At 44.8% G+C, this 25,900-nt stretch overlaps 1 protein-coding gene across 1 annotated transcript; it reads left to right on the top strand.

Moving 5' to 3' along the window:
• Positions 1 to 1,172: 1,172 nt before the first annotated feature.
• LOC109754275 (uncharacterized) lies at positions 1,173 to 1,721 on the top strand. Its single transcript, XM_020313179.1, has one exon. The coding sequence runs from the start codon at positions 1,173 to 1,175 to the stop codon at positions 1,719 to 1,721; it is 549 nt and encodes a 182-aa protein (XP_020168768.1).
• Positions 1,722 to 25,900: the final 24,179 nt, after the last annotated feature.

The raw sequence follows: 25,900 nt of genomic DNA, 5'->3' as shown, positions 1-25,900 counted from the left end.
AGCTGGAGGACTAGCTCATCGACCACACCACCGCCATCGACATTGCAGGCGGAAACCGGCGCCTGGCCGTGCGCTACGCCCCGCTCATGCTCCAGGGCTCGACCCGGACATGTCTGAGCAGCCTGCCGGCTGGCAGCGTCAACTCGTGGGTTGACTTCGAGCAGACCTTCATGCGCAACTTCACCGACACCTACAAGCGTCCCGGCCATCCCAGTCAGCTCGCCATGTGCGTTCAGGGGCCAAGTGACACCGGCCGCGAGTACCTTGCACACTGGACTAAGTTCCGGAATAGCTGCGAGGGGGTCCATGAGGTCCAAGCTATCCAGTACTTCGTGAGTGGTTGCTGGGATGGCACCCTCCTTAAGCACAAGCCCCTGCGTTCTGAGCCAACCACCATGGCCGCACTCATGGTCACGGCGGACAAGTACGCCATGGCCGACTCCGCCATGAAGATCCAAGTAGTGTTGGACGAAGCCGGCAAAGCATTGCGGGCACCGCCCACCAAGCCGGCTGGTGAGAGCAGCCGCCAGCAGAACAACCAACAGAACAACAAGCGCAAGGCGGAGCAGCAGCCCCCCGCTACGACAACCGCCTTTTCGCAGCCACCGACCAGTCGCCCGCGGCCGAGCCGGCCGGCAAGCGCCCGCGAACTGGCAAGACTGCATGGCAACCCGCCATGAGCTTCGAGGAGATGCTCGACACCCCCTGCAAGCACCATAGCGACGCAAGGCCGTCCACGCACACGCTTCGGTAGTGCGCCATCACCAAGCGCATCATGAGGGGCGACATCCCGCCGCCTCCAGCTCCGGCTCCGGGTGCGGGGTAGCCGCCTCCGCCTCCGGCCTCGCCCCCGGCAAACGGTGCCATGTGCGACGAAGTCTACCCGACCAGAATGCAAGCACGTCGTCTTCACCAGCTTTGGCGATGACAAGCGTAGCGAGCGCCTGCTCCGGCAGGAGGTGAACACCGTCATCCCGGACGTGTCGGAATACATGCACTGGTCGGAGCGTCCGGTCAGCTGGACCTGGGAGGACCACCCGACCGTCATGCCCAAACTGGGTGGTTACGCTCTCGTCCTCGACCCCATCGTAGTCGCTCCCAAGCGCACTTGCAAGTTCTCATGAGTCCTCATCGACGACGGCATCAACATCAACATACTATACCGCGACACCATGGACAAGCTCGGTGTCGAGGCCAAGCATCTGGAGCCATCCCGGACGGTGTTCCACGGCATCGTGCCGGGTCTCTCCTGCTCCCCCATCAGCCAAATCCGGCTTGACGTCCTGTTCGGCACGAGTGATCATTTCCGGCGTGAGCCTATCTGGTTCGAGGTGGTGGACTTGTCCAGTGCGTACCACGTGCTGCTAGGCCGGCCTGCGCTGGCAAAGTTCATGGCGGTTCCCCACTACGCCTACTTAAAGATGAAGATGCCGGGTCCCAAGGGCCTCATCACTGTTGCCGGCGACTACAGAAAGTCCCAGGAATTCGCCCAAGCCGGCACCAAGTTGGCTAAATCGCTGGTCATAGCCGAGGAGCGGCACCAGCTCGACCGGATTGTCGCGCTGGCCGGCGAGCAGCCGACTGTGCCGGTATCGGTCAAGGAATCAGCTGGCGAGGCCTCATTCCAGCCTTCCAAGGACATCAAGAAGATCCCGCTCAACCCGGAAGACCCCAGCTGCAGCAAGTACGTTGTTGTGGGTGCCCACCTTAGCAGCAAATAGGAAGGCGAGCTCGTTAACGCACTGGCGCATGCACTTTGACGGCTCCAAAGTGCGATCCGGCTTGGGAGCAGGCATCGTGCTGTCTTCCCCGAAGGCCGACCGGCTGCGGTACACGCTCCAGATCCACTTCGCCGCCTCCAACAGTGTTGCCGAGTATGAAGCCCTTGTGCACGGCCCCCGGCTTGCCAAGGAACTCGGCATCCGGCGCATCCTCTGCTATGGCGACTCGGATCTAGTGTGCAGCAGTGTTCCAGTGAGTGGGACGCCCGGGATGCCAACATGGCCAGCTACCGCTTCCTGGTCCAGCAGCTCTCCGGCAACTTCAACGGCTGCGAGTTCCTCCATGTCCTGCGCGCGGAGAATGAAGCCGCCGACACGCTAGCCAAGATTGGCTCCTCTCGGCAAGCCATTCCATTCGGCGTCTTCCTCGAGCACTTGCGCAAGCCGTCTCTTGATTCCAAGTCCATCTTCATCCCGGACGACCCCGCAACACCCATCCCCAACCCAAACCCTAGGGGCTGCTGTCCCCAACCCGGTCCCGGGGGCTGCCGTCTCCAACCCGGTCCCGGCCCGGGGGCTGCCGAATCCGGCTCGGGGGCTGCCGCCCCGAAACCCGCCTTAGTGGCCGTCTTCACCGTGGTGACGGCTCCGTCATGGGCCCAACCTATTCTGGCTTTCTTGGAATGCGGCGCCCTCCCCGTGGACAAGAACGAATCCCAGCAAGTGCAGCGCCGGGCGTCCGCCTACAGCATCATCAACAACGAGCTCGTCAAGCGCAGTGCAACGGGCGTGTTCCAGCACCGCATCGAGCAAGACAAGGGCATAGAGATCCTCCTCGACATCCACCAGGGCGAGTGCGGGCACCACGCCGCCTCCAGGTCCCTGGTAGCCAAGGCCTTCCGCCATGGCTTCTACTGGCTCACGACACTAAAGGACGCCGAGTCCCTCGTCCTCAAGTGCGAGGGTTGCCAATGCTTCAGCAAGCGCAACCACCAGCCAGTTTCGGCCCTCCAAACCGTCCCGATCACCTGGCCCTTTGCGGTCTGGGGACTTGACATGGTGGGACCCTTCAAGACCGCTCGAGGCAGCATGACGCACCTGCTGGTGGTGGTCGACAAGTTTACCCAGTGGATCGAGGCGCGGCTGATCAAGAAGCTGGATGGGCCGATGGCCGTCCATTTCATCAAAGACAACGCGGTTCGCTACGACATCCCGCACAGCATCATCACTGATAATGACACCAACTTCGCCAAAGGCGCGCTCGCGCAGTACTGCTCCGTCTCCAGCATCCGGCTTGACTTGTCCTCCGTCGCTCATCCTCAGTCCAACGGCCAGGTCAAGCGGGCCAACAGTCTGATCCTGTCCGGCATCAAGCCGCAACTTGTCGAGCCCCTCATCCGCTCACCCGGCAGCTGGCTTGATGAGCTGCCGGCCGTCCTCTGGAGTCTCCGGACGACGCCAAACCGGTAGACCGGGTTCACCCTGTTCTTCCTCGTCTACGGAGCAGAGGCCATCATCCTGATCACATCGAGTTCGACTCGCCGCGAGTCACAATGTACACAGAAGCGGAAGCCAAGTAAGCTCGCGAAGACGGCGTAGACCTACTCGAAGAAGCGCGCCTATTGGCCCTTAGCCGATCGGCCGTCTACCAGCAAAGCATGAGGCACTACCACAACAAGAAAATCAAGCCCCTCGCATTCTGCGAGGGAGACCTCGTCCTCCGAATCGTCTAGTAGCAAGCCGGCCAACACAAGATGGCCTCCCCATGTGAGGGCCCATTCATCGTGAGCAAAGCTCTGTCTGACCGCAACGCCTACTATCTCATCGACGCACGCAAGCCGAACAAGCGCAAGAGAGACACCGCCGGCGAAGAAACAAGCCGGCCTTGGAATGCAGAGCTCCTCCACCCTTTTTACAGTTAGCTATATGCACGTATGTATCTCTACCTTTTGATAACCCACAAGTATAGGGGATCACAACAGTTTTCGAGGGTAGAGTATTCAACCCAAATTTATTGATTCGACACAAGGGGAGCCAAAGAATATTCTCAAGTATTAGCAGTTGAGTTGTCAATTCAACCACACCTGCAAGACTTAATATCTGTAGGAAAATATTTAGTAGCAAAGTAGTATGGAAGTAGCGGTAACAGTAACAAAAGTAAAAGTAGCAGTTTTGTGGCAATCGTAACAGTGGCAACGAAAAAGTAACTTAGCAAAGATCAACATGAAACAAGCTCGTAGGCAATGGATCAATGATGGATAATTATGTCGGATGGCATTCATCATGCAACAGTTATAACATAGGGTGACACAGAACTAGCTCCAATTCATCAATATAATGTAGGCATGTATTCCGAATATAGTCATACGTGCTTATGGAAAAGAACTTGCATGACATCTTTTGTCCTACCCTCCCGTGGCAGCGGGGTCCTATTGGAAACTAAGGGATATTAAGGCCTCCTTTTAATAGAGTACCAGACCAAAGCATTGACACTTAGTGAATACATGAACTCCTCAAACTACGGTCATCACCGGGAAGTGTCCCGACTATTGTCACTCTGGGGTTGCCGGATCATAACACGTAGTAAGTGACTATAACTTGCAAGATAGGATCAAGAACACAAATATATTCATGAAAACATAATAGGTTCAGATATGAAATCATGGCACTCAGGCCCTAGTGACAAGCATTAAGCATAGCAAAGTCATAACAACATCAATCTTAGAACATAGTGGATACTGTTGGGGAACGCACTAATTTCAAAAAATTTCCTACGCACACGCAAGATCCATCTAGGTGATGCATAGCAACGAGAGGGGAGAGTGTTGTCTACGTACCCTCGTAGACCGAAAGCGGAAGCGTTATGACAATGCGGTTGATGTAGTCATACATCTTCATGATCCGACCGATCCTAGTACCGAAAGTACGGCACCTCCGCGATCTGCACACGTTTAGCTCGGTGACGTCCCACGAACTCTCGATCCAGCTGAGTGTCGAGGGAGAGCTTCGTCAGCACGACGACATGATGACGGTGATGATGAAGTTACCGGCGCAGGGCTTCAGCTAAGCATTGCAACGGTATGACCGAGGTGAATTATGGTGGAGGGGGGCACCGCACACGGCTAAGACAATGTCAACTTGTGTGTATATGGGGTGCCCCCTCCCTCGTATATCAAGGAGTGGAGGAGGGGGGAGGGCCGGCCCTCTATGGCGCGCCCTGGAGGAGTCCTACTTCCACCGGGAGTAGGATTCCCCCTTCCCTAGTTGGACTAGGAGAGGAAGGAAGGGGGAGGAAGGAGGAAGGAAAGGGGGGGCCGACCCCCCACCCAATTCGGATTGGGCTTGGGGGGGGGGGGGGGGGCGGCCCCCTCCTAGGCTCCCTTCTCCTCTCTCCCACTATGGCCCAATAAGGCCCATATACTTCCCAGGGGGTTCCGGTAACCTCCCGGTACTCCGGTAAATGCCCGAACTCACCCGGAACCATTCTGATGTCCAAACATAGTCATCCAATATATCGATATTTATGTCTCGACCATTTCGAGACTCCTCGTCATGTCCGTGATCATATCCGGGACTCTGAACTACCTTCGATAATCAAAACACATAAACTCATAATACCGATCGTCACCGAACGTTAAGCGTGCGGACCCTACGGGTTCGAGAACTATGTAGACATGACCGAGACACGTTTCCGATCAATAACCAATAGCGGAACCTGGATGTTCATATTGGCTCACACATATTCTACGAAGATCTTTAACGGTCAAACCACATAACAACATACGTTGTTCCCTTTGTCATCGGTATGTTACTTGCCCGAGATTCGATCGTCGTCTCAATACCTAGTTCAATCTCGTTACCGGCAAGTCTCTTTACTCGTTCCGTAATGCATCATCTCGCAACTAACTCATTAGTCACATTGCTTGCAAGGCTTATAGTGATGTGCATTACCGAGAGGGCCCAGAGATACCTCTCCGACAATCGGAGTGACAAATCCTAATCTCGATCTATGCCAACTCAACAAACACCATCGGAGACACCTGTAGAGCACCTTTATAATCACCCAGTTACGTTGTGACGTTTGGTAGCACACTAAGTGTTTGTCCGGTATTCGGGAGTTGCATAATCTCATAGTCATAGGAACATGTATAAGTCATGAAGAAAGCAATAGCAACATACTAAACGATCGGGTGCTAAGCTAACGGAATGGGTCAAGTCAATCACGTCATTCTCCTAATGAGCTGATCTCGTTAATCAAATGACAACTTATGTCTATGGCTAGGAAACATAACCATCTTTGATTAACGAGCTAGTCAAGTAGAGGCATACTAGTGACACTCTGTTTGTCTATGTATTCACACATGTACTAAGTTTTCGGTTAATACAATTCTAGCATGAATAATAAACATTTATCATGATATAAGGAAATATAAATAACAACTTTATTATTGCCTCTGGGGCATATTTCCTTCAGTCTCCCAGTTGCACTAGAGTCAATAATCTAGATTACACAGTAATGATTCTAACACCCATGGAGTCTTGGTGCTGATCATGTTTTGCTCGTGAGAGAGGCTTAGTCAACATGCCTGGAACATTCAGATCCATAATATGTAGCTTGTGAATATCTATGTCTCCCTCCTTGACTTGATCGCGGATGGAATTGAAGGTCTCTTGATGTGCTTGATTCTCTTGTGAAATCTGGATTCCTTTGCCAAGGCAATTGCAGCAGTATTGTCATAAAATATTTTCATTGGACCCGATGCACTAGGTATGACACCTAGATCGGATATGAACTCCTTCATCTAGACTCCTTAATTTGCTGCTTCCGAAGCAGCTATGTACTCCGCTTCACACGTAGATCCTACCACGACGCTTTGCTTAGAACTGCACCAACTGACAGCTCCACCATTCAATATAAACACGTATCCGGTTTGTGACTTAGAGTCATCCGGATCAGTGTCAAAGCTTGCATCGACGTAACCATTTACGACGAGCTCTTTGTCACCTCATAAACGAGAAACATATCCTTAGTCCTTTTCAGGTATTTCAGGATGTTCTTGACCGCTGTCCAGTGATCCACTCCTAGATTACTTTGGTACCTCCCTGCTAAACTAATAGCAAGGCACACATTAGGTCTGGTACACAACATTTCATACATGATTGAACCTATGGCAGAAGCATAGGGAGTGACTTTCATTTTCTCTCTATCTTCTGCAGTGGTCGGGGATTGAGTCTGACTCAACTTCACACCTTGTAACACAGGAAAGAACCCTTTCTTTGCTTGATCCATTTTGAACTTCTTCAAAACTTTATCAAGGTATGTGCTTTGTGAAAGTCCAATTAAGTGTCTTGATCTATCTCTATAGATCTTGATGCCCAATATATAAGCAGCTTCACCGAGGTCTTTCATTGAAAAACTCTTGTTCAAGTATCCTTTTATGCTATCCAGAAATTCTATATCATTTCCAATCAACAATATGTCAGCCACATATAATATTAGAAATGCTACAGAGCTCCCACTCACTTTCTTGTAAATACAGGCTTCTCCGAAAGTCTGTATAAAACCATATTCTTTGATCACACTATAAAAACGTTTATTCCAACTCCGAGATGCTTGCACTAGTCCATAAATGGATCGCTGGAGCTTGCACACTTTGTTAGCATCCTGTGGATTGATAAAACCTTCAGGTTGCATCATATACAACTCTTCTTCCAGAAATCCATTCAGGAATGCAGTCTTTACATCCATTTGCCAAATTTCATAATCATAAAATGCAGCAATTGCTAACATGATTCGGACGGACTTAAGCATCGCTACGGGTGAGAAAGTCTCATCGTAGTCAACTCCTTGAACTTGTCGAAAACCTATCGCAACAAGTCGAGCTTTGTAGACAGTAACATTACCGTCAGCGTCAGTCTTCTCATACATGGATCCCATCTCAGATTTCATGGCCTCAAGCCATTTTGCGGAATCTGGACTCATCATCGCTTCCTCATAGTTCGTAGGTTCGTCATGGTCAAGTAACATGACCTCCAGAACAGGATTACCGTACCACTCTCGTTGACCTACGAGGTTCAGTAGTAACTTGATCTGAAGTTATATGATCATCATCATTAGCTTCCTCACTAATTGGTGTAGGAGTCACAGGAACTGATTTTTGTGATGAACTATTTTTCAATAAGGAAGCAGGTACAGTTACCTCATCAAGTTCTACTTTCCTCCCACTCACTTCTTTTGAGAGAAACTCCTTCTCTAGAAAGGATCCATTCTTAGCAACGAATGTCTTGCCTTCGGATCTGTGATAGAAGGTGTACCCAACAGTCTCCTTTGGGTATCCTATGAAGACACATTTCTCCGATTTGGGTTCGAGCTTATCAGGTTGAAGCTTTTTCACATACGCATCGCAGCCCCAAATTTCAAGAAACGAGAACTTGGGTTTCTTGCCAAACCACAGTTCATAAGGTGTCATCTCAAAGGATTTAGATGGTGCCCTATTTAACATGAATGCAACCGCCTCTAAAGCATAACCCCAAAACGATAGCGGTAAATCAGTAAGAGACATCATAGATCACACCATATCTAGTAAAGTACGATTACGACGTTCAGACACACCATTACGCTATGGTGTTCCGGGTGGCGTGAGTTGCGAAACTATTCCGCATTGTTTCAAATGAAGACCAAAGTCGTAACTCAAATATTCTCCTCCATGATCAGATCGTAGAAACTTTATTTTCTTGTTACGATGATTTTCCACTTCACTCTGAAATTCTTTGAACTTTTCAAATGTTTCAGACTTATGTTTCATTAAGTAGATGTACACATATCTGCTCAAATCATCTGTGAAGGTGAGAAAATAACGATACCCGCCGCGAGCCTCAATATTCATCGGACCACATACATCATTATGTATGATTTCCAACAAATCTGTTGCTCGCTCCATTGTTCCGGGGAACGGAGTTTTAGTCATCTTGCCCATGAGTCATGGTTCGCAAGTACCAAGTGATTCATAATCAAGTGATTCCAAAAGTCCATCAGAATGGAGTTTCATCATGCGCTTTACACCAACATGACCTAAACGGCAGTGCCACAAATAAGTTGCACTATCATTATCAACTCTGAATCTTTTGGCTTCAATATTATGAATATGTGTGTCACTACTATAGAGATTCAAAAAATAGACCACTCTTCAAGGGTGCATGACCATAAAAGATATTACTCATATAAATAGAACAACCATTATTCTCTGATTTAAATGAATAACCATCTCACATCAAACAAGATCCAGATATAATGTTCATGCTTAACGCTGGCACCAAATAACAATTATTCAGGTCTAAAACTAATCCCGAAGGTAGATGTTGAGGTAGCGTGCCGACGGGATCACATCGACTTTGGAACCATTTCCCACGCGCATCGTCACCTCATCCTTAGCCAATCTTCGCTTAATCCGTAGCCCCTGTTTCGAGTTGCAAATATTAGCAACAAAACCAGTATCAAATACCCAGGCACTACTGCGAGCATTAGTAAGGTACACATCAATAACATGTATATCACATATACCTTTGTTCACCTTGCCATCCTTATTATCCGCCAAATACTTGGGGCAGTTCCGCTTCCAGTGACCAGTCCCTCTGCAGTAGAAGCACTCAGTCTCAGGCTTAGGTCCAGACTTGGGCTTCTTCACTTGAGCAGCAACTTGCTTGTCATTCTTCTTGAAGTTCCCCCTTTACCCTTTTTCTTGAAACTGGTGGTCTTGTTGACCATCAACACTTGATGCTCTTTCTTGATTTCTACCTCCGCAGACTTTACCATTGCGAAGAGCTCGGGAATTGTCTTATCCAACCCTTGCATATTATAGTTCATCACGAAGCTCTTGTAGCTTGGTGGAAGTGATTGAAAAATTCTGTCAATGACACTATCATCAGGAAGATTAACTCCCAGTTGAATCAAGTGATTGTTATACCCAGACATTTTGAGTATATGCTCACTGACAGAACTATTCTCCTCCATTTTGCAGCTGTAGAACTTATTGGAGACTTCATATCTCTCAATCCGGGCATTTGCTTGAAATATTAACTTCAACTCCTGGAATATCTCATATGCTCCATGACGTTCAAAACGTTGTTGATGTCCCTGTTCTAAGCTGTAAAGCATGGCACACTGAACTATCGAGTAGTCATCAGCTTTGCTCTGCTAGACGTTCATAACATCTGGCGTTGCTCCTGCAGCGGGTTTGGCACCTACCGGTGCTTCCAGGACGTAATTCTTCTGTGCAGCAATGAGTCCTCAAGTTACGGACCCAGTCCGTGTAGTTGCTACCATCATCTTTCAACTTAGCTTTCTCTAGGAACGCATTAAAATTCAATAGAACAACAACACGTGCCCTCAATCTACAACAACATAGACATGAAAATACAATCAGGTACTAAGTTCATGATAAATTAAAGTTCAATTAATCATATTACTTAAGAACTCCCACTTAGATAGACATCCCTCTAATCATCTAAGTGATCACGTGATCCAAATCAACTAAACCATGTTCGATCATCACGTGAGATGGAGTAGTTTTCAGTGGTGAACATCACTATGTTGGTCATATCTACTATATGATTCACGCTCGACCTTTCGGTCTCAGTGTTCCGAGGCCATATCTGCATATGCTAGGCTCGTCAAGTTTAACCTGAGTATTCTGCGTGTGCAAAACTGGCTTGCACCCGTTGTATGTGAACGTAGAGCTGCTACCTCTTGAGCACTGCGTTTTTTTTCCCTTGAAGAGGAAAGGGTGATGCAGTAAAGTAGCGTAAGTATTTCCCTCAGTTTTTGAGAACCAAGGTATCAATCCAGTAGGAGGCCACACTCAAGTCCCTCGCACCTACACAAACAAATAAAAACCTAGCAACCAACGCAATAAAGGGGTTGTCAATCCCTTCACGGTCACTTACGAAAGTGAGATCTGATAGATATGATAAGATATTTTTGGTATTTTTATAATAAAGATGCAAAGTAAAATAAAAGGCAATAAAAATAGCTAAGTGTTGGAAGATTAATATGATGGAAAATAGACCCGGGGGCCATAGGTTTCACTAGTGGCTTCTCTCAAGAGCATAAGTATTACGGTGGGTGAACAAATTACTGTTGAGCAATTGATATAATTGAGCATAGTTATGAGAATATCTAGGTATGATCATGTATATAGGCATCACGTCCGTGACAAGTAGACCGACTCCTGCCTGCATCTACTACTATTACTCCACACATCGACCGCTATCCAGCATGCATCTAGAGTATTAAGTTCAAAAGAACAGAGTAATGCTTTAAGTAAGATGACATGATGTAGAGGGATAAACTAATGCAATATGAAATAAACCCCATCTTGTTATCCTCGATGGCAACAATGCAATACGTGCCTTGCTGCCCCTGCTGTCACTAGGAAAGGACACCGCAAGATTGAACCCAAAGCTAAGCACTTCCCCATTGCAAGAAAGATCAATCTAGTAGGCCAAACCAAACTGATAATTCGAAGAGACTTGCAAAGATAACCAATCATACATAAAATAATTCAGAGAAGATTCAAATATTGTTCATAGATAAACTTGATCATAAACCCACAATTCATCGGTCTCAACAAACACACCGCAAAAGAAGATTACATCGAATAGATTTCCACGAGAATCGTGGAGAACTTTGTATTGAGATCCAAAGAGAGAGAAGAAGCCATCTAGCTAATAACTATGGACCCGAAGGTCTGAGGTAAACTACTCACACATCATCGGAGAGGCTATGGTGTTGATATAGAAGCCCTCCGTGATCAATGCCCCCTCCGGCAGGACGCCGGATAAGGCCCCAAGATGGGATCTCACGGGTACAGAAGGTTGCGGCGGTGGCATTAGGTTTTCGTGGATGCTTCTGTTGGTTTGGGGGTATGTAGGTATATATAGGAGGAAGAAGTACGTCGGTGGAGCAACGTGGGCCCCACGAGGGTGGAGGGCGCGCCCCTGCCTCGTGCTCTCCTGGTTGATTTCTTGACGTAGACTCCAAGTCCTCTGGATCACGTTTGTTCCGAAAATCACGTTCTCGAAGGTTTCATTCCGTTTGGACTCCGTTTGATATTCTTTTTCTGTGAAACTCTAAAATAGGCAAAAAACAGCAATTTGGGCTAGGCCTCCGGTTAATAGGTTAGTCCCAAAAATAATATAAAAGTGTATAACAAAGCCCATTAATCATCCAAAACAGAATATAATATAGCATGAAGCAATCAAAAATTATAGATACGTTGGAGACGTGTCAAGCATCCCCAAGCTTAATTCCTGCTCATCCTCGAGTAGGTAAATGATAAAAACAGAATTTTTGATGCGGAATGCTACTTGGCATAATTTTTAATGTAACCCTCTTAATTGTGGTATTAATATTCAGATCCGAAAGATTCAAGATAAAAGTTTAATATTGACATAAAAGTAATAATACTTCAAGCATACTAAGCAATTATGTCTTCTCAAAATAACATGGCCAAAGGAAGTTCATCCCTACAAAATCATATAGTTTAGTCATGCTCCATTTTCGTCACACAAGAATGCTCTCATCATGCACAACCCCGATGACAAGCCAAGCAATTGTTTCATACTTTAGTAATCTCAAACTTTTTCAACCTTCACACAATACATGAGCGTGAGCCATGGATATAGCACTATGGGTGGAATAGAATATAATGATGGGGGTTATGTGGAGAAGACAAAAAAGGAGAAAGTCTCACATCAACGCAGCTAATCAATGGGCTATGGAGATGCCCATTGATTGATGTTAATGCAAGGAGTAGGGATTGCCATGCAACGGATGCACTAGAGCTATAAATGCATGAAAGCTCAACAAAAGAAACTAAGTGGGTGTGCATCCAACTTGCTTGCTCACGAAGACCTAGGGCATTTGAGGAAGCCCATTGTTGGAATATACAAGCCAAGTTCTATAATGAAAAATTCCCACTAGTATATGAAAGTGACAAAACAAGAGACTCTCTATCATGAAGATCATGCTGCTACTTTGAAGCACAAGTGTGGAAAAAAAGGATAGTAGCATTTTCCCTTTTTATTTTCTCTTTTTTTGGGGCCTCCCTTTTTTATTTTGCCTTTCTCTCTCTCTCTCTCTCTCTTTATTGGGACAATGCTCTAAGAATGATGATCATCACACTTCTATTTATTTACAACTCAATGATTACAACTCGATACTAGAACAAAGTATGACTCTATATGAATGCCTCCGGCGGTGTACCGTGATAGGCAATGAACCAAGAGTGACATGTATGAAAAATTATGAATGGTGGCTTTGCCACAAATACGATGTCAACTACATGATCATGCAAAGCAATAGACAATGATGAACGTGTCATGATAAACAGAACGGTGGAAAGTTGCATGGCAATATATCTCGGAATGGCTATGGAAATGCCATAATAGGTAGGTATGGTGGCTGTTTTGAGGAAGATATAAGGAGGTTTATGTGTGATAGAGCGTATCATATCACGGGGTTTGGATGCACCGGCGAAGTTTGGACCAACTCTCAATGTGAGAAAGGGCAATGCATGGTACCGAAGAGGCTAGCAATGATGGAAGGGTAAGAGTGCGTATAATCCATGGACTCAACATTAGTCATAAAGAACTCACATAATTATTGCAAAAATCTACAAGTCATCAAAAACCAAGCACTACGCGCATGCTCCTAGGGGGATAGATTGGTAGGAAAAGACCATTGCTCGTCCCCGACCGCCACTCATAAGGAAGACAATCAAAGAACACCTCATGTTTCAAATTTGTTACATAACGTTTACCATACGTGCATGCTACGGGACTTGCAAACTTCAACACAAGTATTTCTCAATTTCACAACTACTCAACTAGCACAACTTTAATACCACTACCTCCATATCTCAAAACAATCATCAAGCATCAAACTTCTCTTAGTATTCAACACACTCATAAGAAAGTTTTTTACTAGTCTTGAATACCTAACATATTAGGATTAATTTCCCAATTTAAGCAAATTACCATGCTGTTTAAGACTCTCAAAATAATATAAGTGAAGCATGAAAGAATAATAGTTTCTATAAAACAAAACTACCGCCGTGCTCTAAAAGATATAAGTGAAGCACTAGAGCAAAAACTATATAGCTCAAAAGATATAAGCGAAGCGCATAGAGTATTCTAATAAATTCCGAATCATGTGTGTCTCTCTAAAAAGGTGTGTACAGCAAACATGATTGTGGTAAACTAAAAAGCAAAGACTCAAATCATACAAGACGCTCCAAGCAAAACACATATCATGTGGTGAATAAAAATATATCTCCAAGTAAAGTTACCGATGGGAGTAGATGAAAGAGGGGATGCCTTCCGGGGCATCCCCAAGCTTTGGCTTTTTGGTGTCCTTAGATTATGTTGGGGGTGCCATGGGCATCCCCAAGCTTAGGCTCTTGCCACTACTTGTTCCATAATCCATCAAATCTTTTACCCAAAACTTGAAAACTTCACAACACAAAACTTAAGAGAAAATCTCGTGAGCTCCGTTAGCGAAAGAAAGCAAAACACCACTTCAAGGTACTGTAATGAACTCATTCTTTATTTATATGGGTGTTAAACCTACTGTATTCCAACTTCTCTATGGTTTATAAACTATTTTATTAGCCATAGATTCATCAAAATAAGCAAACAACACATGAAAAACAGAATCTGTCAAAAACAGAACAGTCTGTAGTAATCTGTAACTAACGCAAACTTCTGGAATTCTAAAAATTCAGCCAAAATAGGAAGACCTAAATAATTTGTTTATTGATCTGCTGCAATTGGAATCAATATTATATCACGTTCTGGTAATTTTTAACAATTGTTTTCGTGAACAGAAAGTTTCTGGAATTTTCAGCAAGATCAAATAACTATCATCCAAGAAGTTCCTATAGGTTTAACTTGGCACAAACACTAATTAAAACATAAAAAAAATCTAACCAGAGGCTAGATCAACGATTTATTCCTAAACAGAAGCAAAAAGCTAAAAATAAATTGGGTTGCCTCCCAACAAGCGCTATCGTTTAAAGCCCCTAGCTAGGCATTGATAATTTTAATGATGCTCACATGAAAGACAAGAATTGAAGCGCAAAGAGAGCATCATAAAACACGTGACAAACACATCTAAGTCTAACATACTTTCTATGCATAGGCATTTTATAAGGAAACAAATTATTATAGCAAGCAAAAATTAGCATATGCAAGGAAGAAGAAAGAGATGATAGCAATCTCAACATGACGAGAGGTAATTTTGTAACATGCAAATTCCTACAACCATATTTTCCTCTCTCATAATAATTACATGTAGGATCAAAAGCAAATTCAACAATATAGATATCACATAAAATTTTCTCTACATGATCCACATGCATGCAAAGTTGACACTCTTCCGAAATAGTGGGATTAACATTAACTAAAGTCATGACCTCTCCAAACCCACTTTTATCAAAAATTTCATAAGATTGAATATTCTCCAAATATGTGGGATCTAAAGTTGACACTCTTCCAAGCCCACTTTCAATAATATTGTAAACATTATTATCAATCTCATATTCATCATGGGGCTTAAAGAGATTTTCAAGATCAAAAGAAGAATCACCCCAATCATGATCATTGCAACAAGTAGTAGATAGCAAAACTAACATCCTCAAGCTTAGGGTTTTGCATATTATTAGCACAATTGACATTAAGAAAATTTATAGTAAAATTATTGCAATCATGCTTTTCATCGAAGGAACTACCAAGTATGGGTGCATTAGCAACGATCTCATGTTTAACGTAAGGAACTATAACAAATTCATCTTCATAAATATTGGCATCATGGCCACAAGGATAGCAAGCATCATGTTCATTAAGGGATATTTCAATCAAATCATCGGAATCATAATTATCTATAGATTCATGCATATCATTATTTCTTTAGAAGCAACAGTCATTCTTTCAATAAATTCTTTGACATAGACATTATGAGCATAGTTTTCATAGCAATATTCAAGTATGTCAAGATTTTCAGATTCGTAAAGAGTAGTATCATACTTTTCAAGCAAACAAGCAACTTCAAAAGAACCCTTAAAAGCAACAAATTCTTCAATTTGTTCAATATCATAGTAGCTATAAACACCCTTTGCATAAGAAGATAAGATTTCATTTTCATTAAACTCACATAGGTAGGGGAGGTGTTTTTTAGGGTTCTTAGAGCAACAAGTAATATCACAAATTTCACAAAGATTCCAAGCATAACACAACAATTTGTTTATTTGATTCCATAAGAGTTTCCCTTTTTCAGACAAACGGTGACGCACAAAATGAGCATGCTCATCTAAAGATTTCCCATCAACTAGGCTAGTTGGGGTTTCAACACGAGCGCATAAGGATCGAAGATGATCCAAGTAGAACACTTTAAGTGGATCCATATCAATAGATTTTTAGCAAGCAAAGATGCAAGCAAATAGAAGGCACGTGGAAACACAAACAAAAAGGCATACGGGAAGAAGGCGAATAAAACGGCAAGGGTGAAGTGGGGGAGAGGAAAACGAGAGGCAAATGGCAAGTAATGTAATGCGAGGGATAAGAGTTTGTGATGGGTACTTGGTATGTTGACTTTTGCGTAGACTCCCCGGCAACGGCGCCAGAAATCCTTCTTGCTACCTCTTGAGCACTGTGTTGGTTTTCCCTTGAAGAGGAAAGGGTGATGCAGTAAAGTAGCGTAAGTATTTCCCTCAGTTTTTGAGAACCAAGGTATCAATCCAGTAGGTGGCCACGCTCAAATCCCTCGCACCTACACCAACAAATAAAAACCTCGCAACCAACGCAATAAAGGGGTTGTGAAAGTGCGTTATATCGACTAGAGGGGGGGTGAATAGGCGATTTTTATGAATTCTTGACTGAGGAATTTACAGGTGAGGAAATTCCTTAGCGAAGAACTACGAGCAACGGAATAAGTACTCAAAAGTAAACATAACAGAACACAAGCATGGTCATCATGATGAAATGAAGACAAGCACAGCGTACAGAAAGCGTAATCACAGGATAACACAGGATGAAGACAAACAGACTGAAGAAATTGAACTAAGGAAATTGAGAAAGTCTTCAGTCAAAGTCTTCAAACACAGATATGAACAAGCGCACAACACAGTTATGAGGAAATGAAAGAGTTGAGGAAATAGAACCAGTTGGCTTGGTGAAGACAATGATTTGGTAGACCAGTTCCAACTGCTGTCTCAGTTGTACATTTGGTTGGAGCGGCTAGGTATTTAAACATGAGGACACACAGTCCCGGACACACAGTCCTCACCGTATTCTTCTTGAGCTAAGGTCACACAGACCTCGCCCAATCACTCGTGGTAAGTCTTCAGGTGACTTCCGAACCTTCACAAACTCGGTCACTCGGCGATCCACAATTTCCTCTTGGATGCTCTAGACCATGACGCCTAACCGTCTGGAAGAAGCACAGTCTTCAAAGGTAACACGCGTCGGATCCATGCAGGATCAATCTCTTCAGTGATGCTCAATCACTTTGGGTTTGTAGGTGTTTGGGTTTGGGTTTTCCTCACTTGATGATTTTCGCTCAAAATCCTCGGAGGATGGGATGCTCTCAACTGACAAGTGTCAGTTTCTCTCGGAGCAGCCAACCAGCTAGTGGTTGTAGGGGGCGGCTATTTATAGCCTAGGGAGCAGCCCGACATGATAAGACATAAATGCCCTTCAATGATATGACCGTTAGGTGGGTAGATATTTTGGGACAGCTGGCGCATAGCACAACAACGGTCGGAAATTTGAGTATCAAATTCCTCAGGGCTATCATGTTCCTCACTGTGTAGGCAATCCGCACTGGCGAATTCCTAACTCCTCAGTCAGAACAAATTCCTTAGAGACCAGAAGAACTTCGTCTCTGTCACTGAAGAAATTGATTGAACTGTATGAGATTTCTAATGGCTTCACTCGAAGGGATTGATAGGTGTAGGATTTTGAGTTGAGCATCACATGGAAATTTTTCCTTAGTATTTCCTCGACCCCCTTTAACAGTACGGTGTTTCCTATGACTCAAGAAAGGGAAAATGAAACTACGAAAACAAAAGTCTTCACGCTTCATGTTCCTCGAATGAATGCCAAGTCTTCAAGGTCACACCAATTTCTTCACTTTCAAAGTCTTCAGAAAGTCTTCAGAAATTCAAAGTCTTCAGTCGAAGAACTTCATTTTTAGGGGTCGACTTTCTTTGTAAATATCAAACTCCTCATAGACTTATAGACCTGTGTCGACTCATAAACACATTAGTCCCTTAACCTATAAGTCTTCAATACACCAAAATCACTAAGGGGCACTAGATGCATTACAATCTCCCCTTTTTGGTGATTGATGACAATATAGGTTAAGTTTTCAACGGGGATAAACATATGAAGTGTAAATACTGATATTGAGGAATTTGATTGCAAGATATAGAAGAACTCCCCCTGAAGATGTGCATAGTGCGGAATTTGCTTTTGAAGCAATGCACACTTGAAGAGTAGAATCATGGAGATCTCCCCCTATATCTTGTAATTCATACACGCATTTGACATGTAATATGAAGAATTTGAAATGCATGATGAAATATGGTGACTGATGTAATTCAGCATGCGTGCATTAACATTAACGAGGAATAAGCATGCAGAAGAACACAACAAAAGTATCAGGCCACCATAGAGTTTAAGTTTACAACTCGATCCAGCAAAGTCATCAGAAGAACGAGAGTTGTAACTTAGCAAAAAAAGCCCATATAAGATAGACCCGCTTGAAGACTAACTCAAATTTCTCCCCCTTTGTCATCGAATGACCAAAAGGATCGAAACTGAGGACTAACACCCCTGAAGAATATCAAGTTGATGAAGGAGCGCCAACGTTGTTGGGGTCGTTTGTTGATGTAGGGCCTGCCGCAGTGTCGTCCAAGTCTTCATGCTCATCGGTGTCGCGCTATGAAGAATAGGAGCTGGCCACCAAGGAAGGAACCTTGACCTTCTTGTATTTCTTCGGTGGAGGTGCTGACCAGTCAAAGTCCTCCTTGAGACCCATTTGCTTCAGATCTTCTTCACCATATACATGTGACAGAATAGCCCAGGTGCGACCGAAGACTTCATGGAGGTAGTAATGGTTTTTCTTCACTGCATTATGTATAGCAGTCATGTTGTGAAGAATAGAACCAAACTGACGCTTAACCCATTTATGGTTTCGATCCACCTTCTGGTGAAGACTTAGCAGAAGCTCACGGCCAGTCATCACACGAGGAGCAGTGGCTTGAGGATTTGGCTTGGAGGCATGGGCAGCAGAATCATGGGTGGCAGAGTCATCATTGGTGGAATAAGATGCAGCTTTGCGAAACTGACCATCCAATGGACGAATGCCTTCATCAATAACAGCTGGTGCCTTGCCCTTTTCATCAGCTGAGGAATAGGTCCGCTTGAGGACTTCAATCGGGGGCAAGTAGCTGAGGTGATTCTGAAAATCAGCCTTGTAGTTGAGTGAAGACCTTGTCCCGAGGAATATCATAATCCAAGGTGCATAAGGCTTCAGCTCAAATGGAGAAAGTGCAACATTTGCCAGAGTCCTCATGAGGAAATCATGATAGTTGACGGGTATGCCATGAATGATGTTGAATACCAGATTCTTCATGATGCCAACAATTTCCTCATCAGATGAGTCGTGGCCTTTGATTGGACTCATAGTCTTCGTCATAATGCGATAGACTGTCCTTGGTACATACTGCAATTCCTTCACGAGGAATTTTGTCCTTGAGGCTTGACCAGGTTTCAATGGCTTCATCAACACTTGCATATAGTGATCTGTAAGCTCAGGCTCTTGGTACATGCAACGAGCTCCTTCAGGTGGAGGACTGATGGGCAGGGCGTGAAGTAATTCAGAGGCCGGTGCTTTGTAGTGAGTGTTTTCGGTCATCCTGTCCAAAACCCAGGAATTCACATCGTTAGCATCTCTTGTGATGTGCAGTGTTGCGTAGAATTGAAGAATGAGCTCTTCATTCCAATCAACTATGTCTGTGCAAAAGTTGAGGAGGCCTGTGTCATGAAGCACACTGAGGACAGGTGTGAAGCATGGCAGTGATTCCATGTCCACATGAGGAATATGCTCGTGGTCAAAGACTTTGTCCTTGTTGAAGAGCAGTGAAGAATAGAAGTTGGCCTGGCTGGCGGTCCAGAAGCGCTTCCTTCTAAGACGAGCAGAATCATAGGGATTGTAGTCAGTGAAGAACACGTGCTCGCCGAAGAAATCATCAGCCTTGAATTTCTGCTTCTTTGAGAATGGATCCTTTGGTTTGGGCTAAGGAGTGTCAGTCAATTGCATTATTACCTCAGGAATCGCAATCTCAGGCTCCATAGGCTGAGGAATTTCAGCTTCTTCTTCAGTGACAACTTGGGTCTTCAATTCTTCATTTACATTTTCTTCAGCACTAGTGGCTGGAATTTCTTCATGGACAGGCGGTGTGGCACGTGGTTCATCAGATCGCATTTGAACTGTAGTTACTGGGGACCGAGGAATCTATTGCAACGGTGTGAACAATGGAGAGTTGGGGTGCTTACTTTCCCAAAGTCATCATTCAGCACAGGTGTGGTACAGCCAATGTCCACATCCTCATCTTCCATTTCTTCGACGCCGGCCTCTTCAGCAGCAAACTGAGGCATAGGCGAGGAAACAACTGGAGTTGAAGGGATTGCATCCACTTCAATTTCTTCATCCAACTGCTCTGACGAAGCAGCAGAAGGATTTTCTTCATCGGATTCGCTTGGAATCACATATTCTTCATCATAAGGAACAAGGTCCTTTGATGGCATGGCTGAGATAGGAACAACATCAATGGGGTTTGCAAACGAGCTGGTCAAAGACTTCATTTTCTTCGGAAGTGAAGAATCTGATGAAGTTGATGCCTTCCTTTTCTTCACCGCTGCACGCTCTGCAGCCTTAGTCTTCTTCACATCTGAAGCAGATGGAAGGATCAGAGTTGGGGTAGGCGCAGGAGGAGCAGAGGAATTTGGTTGAGTTTCTTCAGGCACAACTGATGCAGTTGCCCTGACCTCTTCATTTTCTTCAGGCGCACGACTAGTGGATGCCCTGGCAATTTCATCAGCGGCTGGAATGCAGTCATCAGCCCTGGAACTCACATTTTCTTCAGCAGCCTGAATGTCATCAGTGGTGCTGGCATGTTCTTCAGTCGGCTGAGCTGATGCTTCAGCCTGAGGAATTTCTGGTTGCGATGGAGCTGCAACATTTGGAGTGAACTTTTTTGTCAACTTCACAAAACAGACTTTGGCTCCAAGCCAGTCAGCGCGGTATACGTCAAATTCATGACTGAGTTTCTTGATCTCAGATTGAATATTGACAAGTTCTTCAGTTGTCATAGAGACAACGTGTTTCTTCAGAAAACGCTCCTTCTTGTACTGCGCTTTCTTGATCTGCCTGGCCTTTTCAAATTTCCATTTATCTTCTTGTATGAAGGCAGTTAGCATATGACTTTGGCCAGGAGTCAACTTGAAATCAGGCATAGGAGTGTTTGGGTCCTTGTGCCAGAGATCAATGTAGTCGAGGATCAACTTTGGGTCCAAAAGCAGAGGCACATTTGTGCCCTTGGCTCTAGCGGCCCTGACCTGCCTGTCTCTGATGATTTCGGCAAGTTCCTCATCATCAGCTTCGTCTTCATCAGACGGCACTTGGAAGGCGACCTGCTTCTTGTGAGGACTTGGGCGAGAACCTCGTCCAGCAGTGGCCTTTGTCCTCAGCAGAGAGGGGCCAGTTGAAGAATTCGGTGCAGCTGAGGAACTAGCAGAAGCTCCTGAGGCAATGGAGATGCCTGTAGTCCTTTGGCACATGGCAAGATGCACAGGTGCAGAGGATTTGGTCGGAGCAGCTGAGGACTTGAGCGGAGGAGCTGAGGATTTTGGAGGAGCAGGAGCAGCGTGAGGAATTGGCCGTGAGGGCTTTGAGGATTCTGGCCGTGAGGGCATAGCTGAGGAACTCGGCCATGAGGGCATTGAAGAAGAAGCACTTGGCTTGTGAGCAGGCTTCTTTGACATGGCCTTCTTCGGTTTTACAGAGGCCTCAGCAGCAGCAGCAGCAGAGTCTTTGTTGAATTTCCTCACTGCTTCTCTGGCTTGTCTAGCCAACTTGGCCTGGCGCTTGGGCCATTCATCAGGATAATCCTCACCGCGCTTGAGGCTGGTGGGATCTGCTTCTTGGCCAGGTGCCAATGGAGGTCTTGGGCATGGAGGATTGAGTGCGAATTTCTTCATGTATTTGGGAGTAACATATCTGTACTCCCTCCACTCTCTTGCCCATCTCCTCTCTATCCTCTGTATGCGCACCTTGCGCCGATTCTTGTCCTCCTTACCAAACTTGGCCTCATCATGAGTGCAATAGTCTTTGTATATGTCATCAGGGATCTCAAAGGCAGTATTGATTTCAGGCCTCTTTCCTCCTTTCTGTGGCTTCTTTCCATCAGCCATTTTCTTCAGCTGAGGAATTTGAACAATGGAATTCTCTGAAGATGTATGCAACTTTTCTTCGAGGAACGCTGCAAATGAGTTAAGTTGATGAGAACCTAGTGATTCAGCAGCGGACATGAGTACCTGTGAACAGAGTATAGTTGCGAGGAATTTGGAGAGGTCATATGCGCTCTCAGAAGTTTTTCAAAAGAACAAGTTTGAGGAATTTGACCAGATGAGTCTTGAAGAATTTCACTAAGCGTTCTTTGTCTTAGGTTCCAGAGTTGTACAGATCAGAAATCCACACAATTGAGGAATCTTGAAGAAAAATGTAGCTTAGAGAAATGAACCAAGAGCAGATGACATGTGAGGTGTTTAATGTGTGAAGATTTGAAGAAAAACACCTTTGAGGATTTTGTAGAAATCATTTGAATCAAAGAGGGCAGTAAAAGTAACTTTTAATTACCCTGGACGAAGAACACGACGAACTGGGATGTGGAGATGTGAAGTTCGTCAGTGCAGATCTTCCACACCCTAACTTGGCTGAGGAAGACAGCTACGGCAGCGGCGGAGTGAGGTAATCCGCGGCTGGCGCGAGTACGACGGCGACGAGGTCGAGGCAGTGAACCTCTTCCTCACCGGCGACGATGAAGTAGCGGCGGTGCTAGGGTTTGAGAAGCTCAATCTAGCGAGAGAACGAGCGGAGTAAAAGTGAAGTGAGGAAGGGGAGGGGGTATTTATAACCACGGTGAAAAACTGTTCGCCCGAAGAATTTGGACGAACGTGCCCCTGACCCTTCTCATTCGCTTGACATGTGTCACCCACGTACTGAGAAGTGGAGATCGTGGGTGAATAGATAAGTATTTCGTGGGATGCGGAACGGTTTGAGCGGCAAAGCCGAAAATTTGGATAAGATAAGTTAAAAGTTCCGTTCGCAAATTCTTCAGCTGACAAGGACACAGTGAAGATTTTGAACGAGTTTCAAATAGAACGCACATGAAGAATTTGTGAATAGAATGGGTTGAGTTTAGCATAGAGGGGGAAGGGTCCGATCACATTCACTTAGCAGAAAAACCAACTTGAAAAATTAGCCATAAGTGAATGCTGTAGAGGACATAAACTCATATATATATAGCCAATGAAGAAAAACGACGGAAACAGTGAAGACAATGCAAAGTTGAAGAAAATGAACAACTGAGGAATTTCAAAACTGAGGAAAAAACTCAAATTGAAGATTTTCAACTTTTGGTGGTGGCGTGACCCACCGTATAAGAATGATGATTTCAGACACCGCGTACAATTGTCGTAGGGTTCTGAGAATCAAATTCTTCGTTAATTTCTTCACACTTAGAGGGTTATTCTTCATTGATTGAAGAAAAACGTTTCTTCATGTGTTGCACATCTAAGTCATCAATTTTGCATAAGTGTTAGGATGAGTATCCTTTTCAAAGAACATTCGAAGATTCTAAGATATTTAGCTCACACCGCAACTTGCTAAATCTTTTCTCATCCAAGGGCTTTGTGAAGATATCGGCTAGCTGTTCTTCAGTCTTCACATGCTCAATAGAAATGTCGCCCTTCAACACATGATCATGAAGAAAATGATGACAAATCTGAATGTGCTTTGTCTTCGAGTGCTGAACTGGGTTGTGAGCAATTTTGATGGCACTCTCATTGTCACAGAAGAGAGGCACATTCTTCACGTTGACGCCGTAGTCCTTGAGAGTTTGCTTCATCCACAGCAATTGAGCATAGCAAGAACCAGCAGCAATGTACTCAGCTTCAGCAGTAGACAGTGATGCGCAGTCCTGCTTCTTCGAGGACCAACAGACCAAAGACCGTCTGAGGAAATGACATGTACCAGATGTTGACTTGCGGTCCACACGATCACCAGCATAGTCAGAGTCTGAATATCCAATGAGATCAAAAGCCGAGCCCTTGGGGTACCATAATCCAAGTGTTGGTGTGTGAGCTAGATATCGAAGAATATGCTTCACAACCTTATGGTGTGATTCCTTCGGTGTAGCTTGAAATCGGGCACACATGCAAACACTAAGCATAATATCTGGCCTAGATGCACATAAGTACAATAAAGAGCCAATCATGGAGTGGTATACCTTTTGATCAAAGTCAATACCATTTTCATCAGTGCATAGATGGCCATTTGTGGGAATTGGAATTTTGACCCCTTTGCAATCTTGCATGCCGAATTTCCTCAGTACATCCTTGAGGTATTTCTCCTGAGATACGAATATGCCATTGCGCTGTTGACGAATTTGAAGACCTAAGAAGAATTTCAATTCTCCCATCATAGACATTTGATATTCTTCACTCATCATATAGGCAAATCCATCACTATAACGTTGGTCAGTACAGCCAAAGATAATATCATCAACATATATTTGGCACACAAACAGTTCACCATCATAAGATTTAGTGAAAAGAGTAGGGTCGAGTGAACCGGGTTTGAAGCCTTTCTTCATGAGGAATTCCTTCAAAGTATCATACCACGCCCGAGGGGCCTGCTTGAGGCCATAGAGGGCCTTATTGAGTTTGAAGACTTTGTCAGGATGCTTTGGATCTTCAAAACCTGGTGGTTGAGCAACATATACTTCTTCCTCAAGCTTACCATTGAGGAATGAACTTTTCACATCCATTTGATATAAGATGATGTCATGATGGTTAGCATAAGCAAGTAATATGCGAATAGCCTCAAGTCTAGAAACAGGTGCAAAAGTTTCATCGAAATCAATTCCTTCAACCTGTGTGTAGCCTTGAGCTACAAGCCGTGCCTTATTCCTCACCACAAGGCCATTTTCATCTTGCTTGTTGCGGTAGATCCACTTTGTGCCAATGATATTGTGCTTGCGAGGATCTGGACGTTTGACCAGTTCCCAGACGTTGTTGAGCTCGAACTGATGTAATTCTTCTTGCATTGCTTGAATCCACTCAGGCTCCATAAATGCTTCATCTACCTTAGTGGGCTCTGTGATAGATATAAAAGAAAAGTGCCCACAAAAATTAGACAAATGTGAAGCTCTTGAGCGTGTGAGAGGACCTGGAATGTTGATGTCGCTGATGATTTTCTCAATCTGCACTTCGTTGGCAACGCGAGGATGAGCGGATTGTCATTGAGGAATTTGATCAGCATTTTCTTTAGCACCATTTTCTTCAGCATTTTCTTCAGGTGCATTAGCTTGACGTTCTTCATGTTCTGGAATGAATTCTTCAGCAGATTCTTCGGTAGAAATGACATCGTCAACAGCCTTGAACTTGATAGATTCCTCAGGTGTTGGTTCATCTATCACAGAAGGTAGGTGCTCTCTTTGCGAGCCATTAGTTTCATCGAACCGCACATCTACAGTTTCAACAACCTTGTGAAGAACGTTGTTGAATACTCTGTAGGTGTGCGAGTCCTTTCCGTAACCAAGCATAAAACCTTCATGTGCTTTTGGTGCAAATTTTGAGTTGTGATGAGGATCTCTAATCCAGCATTTCGCACCAAAGACTTTGAAATAACTCACATTGGGTTTCTTGTCAGTGAGGAGTTCATAGGCAGTATTCTTGAAGAATTTGTGAAGATATACTCTGTTGATGATGTGGCATGCAGTATCAATTGCATCAATCCAGAAACGACGAGGCGTTTTGTATTCATCAAGCATAGTGCG

Source organism: Aegilops tauschii, chromosome 2, assembly GCF_002575655.3.
Source record: "Aegilops tauschii subsp. strangulata cultivar AL8/78 chromosome 2, Aet v6.0, whole genome shotgun sequence".
Lineage (NCBI taxonomy): Eukaryota > Viridiplantae > Streptophyta > Magnoliopsida > Poales > Poaceae > Aegilops > Aegilops tauschii.
This window is presented reverse-complemented; position numbering and strand designations above follow the sequence as displayed.